Source organism: Urocitellus parryii, chromosome 7 (genome assembly GCF_045843805.1).
Source record: "Urocitellus parryii isolate mUroPar1 chromosome 7, mUroPar1.hap1, whole genome shotgun sequence".
NCBI lineage: Eukaryota > Metazoa > Chordata > Mammalia > Rodentia > Sciuridae > Urocitellus > Urocitellus parryii.
In genome coordinates, this window is record NC_135537.1 from 148267520 (window position 1) to 148273576 (window position 6057).

A 6057-nucleotide genomic window follows, 5' to 3' on the forward strand; every position below is an offset into this window, starting at 1 on the left:
AACCCAGACAAAATATATATATATATATATATAGTCCCACCTGATGCACAGCAGGTCGGTGTTTCTGAAGCTATAAGAGTTTGTGGTCGCTGTCGCTGAACTCTGAGACACTAACAGGGGATATCTCAGGGCTCCAACCCTTCGGGCTGGCCCGGGAGCGCGCCGGCGGCTTCGCCTCCCTCACCTGGCTGCGCGCCTCACAGCCTCCCTCCCCAAGGCTCCCGGCATCACCAATGGCTGAGTGCGCCTGCGGCTCTCAGGATGTCTTTCTGCCGCCCGCCGGCCAGGGACACAGCCTGTGGATCTGTCCAGTGATACCGGTTCTGGTGGGGGAGAGTTCTGCATTTCCCTTCCGGAGCCCCAGTTCTGAACCTTGCCATCCAGTGCGCTCATCCCAGTCCCGCCTCGAAACGGATTTGGATCCCATTTTGTGTCCCCCTTTCCCATCTGGTCTCCCCAGACCAAGAATGGTCCCCGAGGCTGGAGGAAGTGGGGCAGGAGGCTTGCTTCTTATGTTTGTTTGTTTGTTTTCCCTATTTTTCTTAAATAAAAGTTCATTTCTGTACAACCAGGAAACTCCACGAACCGTGAGAGACCCCGCTACCACACGGCCGCCTCGTTCATTTCAGGGGGGTGAGACAGGTGGTTTCCGTAGCTCGCCCCTCCATTAACCGACAGTGAGGAGAAGGGCGGGCTGGGCCCGAAGACCTCAGCGGACATGGAGTGTAGAGACCCAGGCAGGCTGGGCTCTGGGCTGGGTGAGTCCCCTGGCGGGTGCGCCAGGATATCCGTGAACCGCTGCGCGTCGCTGGACGGATGATGGCCGGGCAGAGGGTGTTCCAGGCCTCCCAGAGGCGTCCCGGACGGCCCCGAAGACGGCACAAAAGGTAGGTCCACTGGTGTTTGGGCCTGTGACGACGGGGGACCTTGCGGGAAGAAGTCGTAGTTGCCCCCAGGACCGTAGTACTCACTCTGGTAATCTGCAGAGTGGCAGAAAGGAGGATATCAGGGCAGGGGGCCCCCGGGACTGTCAGGACAGGAAGGGCGTGAAGGCGAGCACGGGGGTGGGGGGGCCCAGGGTGGGGGCACTAGATGTTTATGGGGGGGGGAGGATCCTGCGGGTCTGGGAGCACGGAGAAGAATTTTGCGCAAAGACAGCCGCTAGTCCCCCCTACCGGCTCACTTTCCTAGTTCAAAGTGAGGAATTTGACCCTTGGTCTCACCACCTCCCCCGAATTTATTCCCAGCCTTTAGCCTTCTCTCCCCCTGAGTCTTCTCTTCTCTGCTCAAAGCAAAGGGTGCCTCCCGTGCTGCCACCCGCTTCCAGCGAAGCCAGTCCCGGCCTGGCGGTGCCCTGCCACTCGGCCGCGCACCCACCTCCGTAAAAGGAGAAGGGGCCGTTGGGGATGAGTTCGCCCGGTTCCAGGCGGTCCACTAGCGGCCGCATCCGGCGCGGACTGCGGAAGAAGGCGTGGCGCCGGGCTCCTAGCGCGCTCAGCTGCTTCATCCTGCGTTCCTTGGAGCGCCGGTTCTGGAACCAGACCTGAAGCACACACGCCGCGGAGTGAAGCCGCGGAAACTCCACTCCCCAGTCCGCGTGTGCGGCGGGACCCAGCCCCTCACCCCTCCAATACCCGACGCGCGCGCGACGCTGGGCTTCCCGGGCGTGGTATGAAATTAGTGGTGGGGTCTCTGAGTAGGACCGCGCAGGGGAGACACTGAGCCAAATGTGGGCAGGATTCCCGACTGGGGGATGTTGTGTAGCCGCATTGTTTCCAACAGTCATACTGTCACAGTTACAGCTTCTGAGGGGCTATACACCCCTATTCACTAAACGCTTCAAAACAGTATCACGCACACAGCTTCCCTTTCACGATTCCTTGAAAAGACCCCCCCAACCCGCCACTGCCCACAACCCCGTGATAGTGACGGAGACACAGGCGGCTTCTTACTGACTCTCTGTTTCCCAAGGGTAGTGACCAAAATCACCATCTTCTCTTCACACCTACGCACAAACTCTCTGCCAAATACTTATCCACTGCCTCTCACTAATAGTGATCACAGTGACATGGACACACAACCCCCCACCCCCATTCATACACACAGGTTGGCACGACCTCTCAAAGGTCTCAGAGCCTGCGGTTCAGGGCCGGCTGCCCCACACACTCACAAAAGTACACAGAATCTCCCAGGCACAGAGCCTCCAGGCATCTTGATCCCACATCTAGCCTTGGGTCAGAGACTCCCACCGTCCTGATCTCACCTTCCTCCCCCTCCCAATGCATAGGCTCAGTTGCCTCCAGATGGCCTCTCCTCCCCCATCCCACTCCGGAATGCATTCAGGCAGAGCTGACTCTCCACCGAACCACTTCCTTCCCCTTCAATCCAGGATGCCCCCACCTTTCCTTGGAGGGGAATTCTCTGCTCTGGGACTTGTCTTACTGGGGCAAGAGACCCACAAAGTTGGGGTTGGAGACTTGGAGAAAATGTTGTGCAGAAGAAACTAGAAGAACTGCTTGATTCTGTAGTCCACAGGAACCTCTTCACTCCTTCCTAATGGTGTGGGTGGTGGGTGGGACAGGATGTGTGCAGAAAGAGGGGTCCTAACTGTTCTTGTGGTGTTTGACAGTGTCCTCTCCTCTAGCCTTATGCCAGCTAGCTGTTTGACTCCCCTCCCTCTCCATGACAACTATTGGGTGCGGAAGAGGGATTTCTTGATGTTCCACGCATCGCATCAGCGCATCAGCTTTTCCAAGGTTCGGAGGGAGTCCAGCCTCCCCCCCCCACTTTCTACCAGCCACCACAGATTCGCTCCCTTCCTTGACTCAGAGCTGTCCCAGGCTTGGACCGGGTGCACTGAGTGGCCCTGTGGGCCTCAGGGGGAAGGAGTGGCACGCCAGGACTCTGACCTGGATGACACGCATGTTGAGGCCTGTCTCCTGCGCCAGCTGCTCACGGATGTGTCGTGTGGGTTTGGGCGTAGCAGCGAAGGCTGCCTTCAACGTTTCCAGCTGCTTGGCTTTGATGGTGGTGCGCGGCCCCCTGCGCTTGGCGCCCAGATTCTGGTCGTCATTCTCGTTGCTGCCCCCTTCCTTGTCGGACACATTAGCGCTCTCCGAGTCCTTGGCGTCATCCTGCGATGGGTCTTGGGAATCCGGAGACAAACTGGGGTCACTGCCCGTGGTGGCTGAGAAGAGGAAAGGGACTGGTGAGCAGGGGCCTGGTCGGCCTTCCCTCCCTCAGGACCCGCCCGCCCCTAGCCAGCTGGGAATCAGGGCCTCACCAGAATGGAGGCTGTTCTCTTTGGCGACACTGCTATTACTTAGGTAATCCTCTTTGCAGACGAACTTGTTTTCGTCAATGATGTAGAGCTCCTCGCCGGTGGAAAGCTGTTTGTTACACATCATGCAGGTGAAGCAGTTCAGGTGAAAGACTTTGCTCCGCGCTCTCCGTACCAGGTCGCTAGGGGAGATGCCCTGCGCGCAGCCCGCGCATTTGGTACCGAAACATCTGCAGAGGGTAGGGGTTGACCAGGGGCGGGGGAAGACAGAGAATGGGAAAAAGAAAAGAGCAGAAGAAAGAAGTGGAGGAAGGAGGGAAGGAATCGAGGAGAAAGGCAGGGAAGAAAAAACAGAAGTAGGAAGAAGAGGGAGATGAGAGTGCGCCAAAAAGGCAGAATACAGATTGAGCAGGTGAGGTGGCAGGAGAGAGCGCGGGGGCATCCGGGAAAAGTGAGAGAGAAAATACATGGTTAGAAGAAGGGACTCAAACTGCTGGCCAACCCCAGCCTCAGAGCCCAGGGAAAAAGAGAGTCCTGGAAAAAGGCGGCAAGGTGATCACAGGGGAAGCGGGTTACGGGGACCGGAACACTTATTTTCCAATTAGATTTCAGGAGTCAAGTTCGAATTAGGGCGCCATATGTACGCGCTCAAGAGTGCGGTTTTTCTTTCCTAGCATCCCCTCTTTTTTTTTTTTTTGTTTTAATCACAAAAGGATCCCCGCACCGATAGAGGTCCGGTCTAGCCGTGGGTAAAACAAACACAGTCGCGGAGAGTCCCGGTGGCAGTAGGTGGGCTGCTGCCACGATCATGCCCAAAGCCTGGCAGATTGGCGCAAGTGGTGGTAGCGGCGGGGCAGAGCCGGCTTTAGGCGCCTTGCTGAGTTTTGCTGCAAGCCAGGCCTCAGGGGCCCGCTGGAAGCGGGTATGGTTCGCCGCCCTCTGACTCTGATCCAGTCATTGCAGAGAAAACCGGCGCAGCCGGCGGAGGCTTTGAGGCTCAGCCTCCCACTAATAACAGCGTGCATAGCGCTTTGCTCTAGGATTCCTGGCAAAACCAAACCACATGTCCTGAATCGGAATTGGGGACTGCGCTTTCTGGGCCTGTGGGCAGAGCATTCCTTGTGGCCTCGATACTCCCCCCGCCCATACATCAATTTTGATATGTCACCAAAAACTGAACGAAAGCGGAGCCAAGTCATCCAGTATACTGGGAGGTTTCCAACCCACACAGTGGAATTACAATTCCTATTTGCGCCTGTTCTCGATTGACTTGTGTTTGTGCGGATGAGGTGGTAAAATAGAGAGTTTGAGAAAATACAATTAAAATGGTGAACCGAGGGAGGGGATATAGAGAAGTCTAATGGCTCTAAGGAGCTACGAACCAGTTGGGTCTAGACAAGGAGGTGCGGGGCTGTGGCTGAACAGTGACTAGGAGGGCTCCGGAGAGGAGTCTGCTCCGCACAGCCAGGGTCAGGGTTGGGCCGCCGGAACTGCCAGCTAACCCCAGCAGGGGATGCAGAAAACAAAAACAAAAACCCTAGGGGCACTTTGCTTGCTACAATGCTGCAGTTTGCCCAGGACTACACTTGGAAACCAGTCCGGGTTTAGGGAAGAATACTGGGCCTGCAGGATTGGTCTCAAGGCTGAGTTCTTTATTACTGCTACCACTGCAAAAGTCTGGAGCGCTTCACCCAAAAGCCTCGGTGGTTCCCGCCAAGACGTCTCAAACGCAAAAGGCAGTTGCTGGGAAGGAGCAGGGGCTCCTAAGCTCAGCCTGGAAGGGAAACAATCCGGGGAGTCCCCGAAATGTAGTTGCTGGAGAGCTTGGCTTGGGAAAGATAGGAACTGGGGCTGACCCACCCTAGGCTGCCTTATCTTTTCCAAGTTAGGAGTGGCTTCTGGGCTGAGGCGGGCTCCCACCCTTTCTTCCTAGACACGTGCTGCGAAGCCCCGACCCACACCTTCCAGGACGCCGGTAACCGCTACCCGAGGCTCAGGGCGCCAGCTGGCGAAGAGGCAGGCTTCTGCCTGTGTATCTTGGCTGCCCTCTTCCGCGGCAGCTCCTAACGCGGCTGCCTTAACCACGCTGACCTCTGATCCGAAGCTGGCCAGGAAGGGCCCGCCGGGAGGGAGCAGCAGAGGCGTGGGAGGGAAGTACTCACCGGAAGAAGTCGTTCTTACAGTAGAGCTTGCCTTCTCGGGAGAAGCACTTCTCGGTCAGGTTGCATTTACATTCACAGCACTGGACACACTTCACGTGCCAGGCCCTGTCCAGCACGTTCAAGAGGAAGCGGTCCAGGATGGGCCTTTTACAGCCGGCACAGTGCACCATGGTCTTTGGTTTGGTCGGGTGAGGCCCGGAGAGTTAGGAGCAAGTAGAGACGAAGTAGACTCCCGAAGATGACGGCACAGCTCCCCAGCCCCTCCCCAAAGAGGAGACACTCTTGGCCGTGCAAGCCAAAACCCGCAACAGGAAACCAAATGGGGGAAAGGAGGCTGACGCGGGGCGAGGGGTGCCTCGCTAGTGTGTGACCCGGGAATCCCAGGGCCACCGGGAGGAGCAACGCCCCCTCAGCTCCCCAGGCGAGGAAAAGGAGTCTCAGGCGGGCGGGAAAGGGACTCTTCTGCTCAGAGCCTGTGGAGGAATGAAGGTCACCAAGAACCGCGGCGGGAACGGAAATAAATAAATAAAACGGAGTCGGAAAAGAAGAGGAAGACACCCGGAGCACGAGTTGCGGGGAAGGCGCCGCTGAGTTTTCTCCGGGCTTGAGGTAGAG

At 57.4% G+C, this 6057-nt stretch overlaps 1 protein-coding gene across 1 annotated transcript; it reads right to left on the minus strand.

Moving 5' to 3' along the window:
- Positions 1–600: 600 nt before the first annotated feature.
- On the minus strand, positions 601–5612 carry Lhx1 (LIM homeobox 1). The gene is made up of 5 exons (XM_026398060.2): positions 5443–5612; positions 3284–3510; positions 2910–3187; positions 1378–1543; positions 601–980 (listed from the first exon to the last, which is right to left on the minus strand). The coding sequence occupies exons 1-5, from the start codon at positions 5610–5612 to the stop codon at positions 601–603; spliced, it is 1221 nt and encodes a 406-aa protein (XP_026253845.1).
- Positions 5613–6057: the final 445 nt, after the last annotated feature.

What these genes read in the sequence shown, in the direction of transcription:
- Lhx1 (XM_026398060.2), bottom strand. Translation starts at nt 5,612, where the DNA reads ATGGTGCACTGTGCCGGCTGTAAAAGGCCCATCCTGGACCGCTTCCTC. An exon ending in TGTAAGAACGACTTCTTCCG is followed by an intron (nt 3,511 to 5,442) that starts GTGAGTACTTCC and finishes TACCCTCTGCAG; the next exon opens with ATGTTTCGGTACCAAATGCG. An exon ending in CCCCTTCTCCTTTTACGGAG is followed by an intron (nt 981 to 1,377) that starts GTGGGTGCGCGG and finishes GCCACTCTGCAG; the next exon opens with ATTACCAGAGTGAGTACTAC.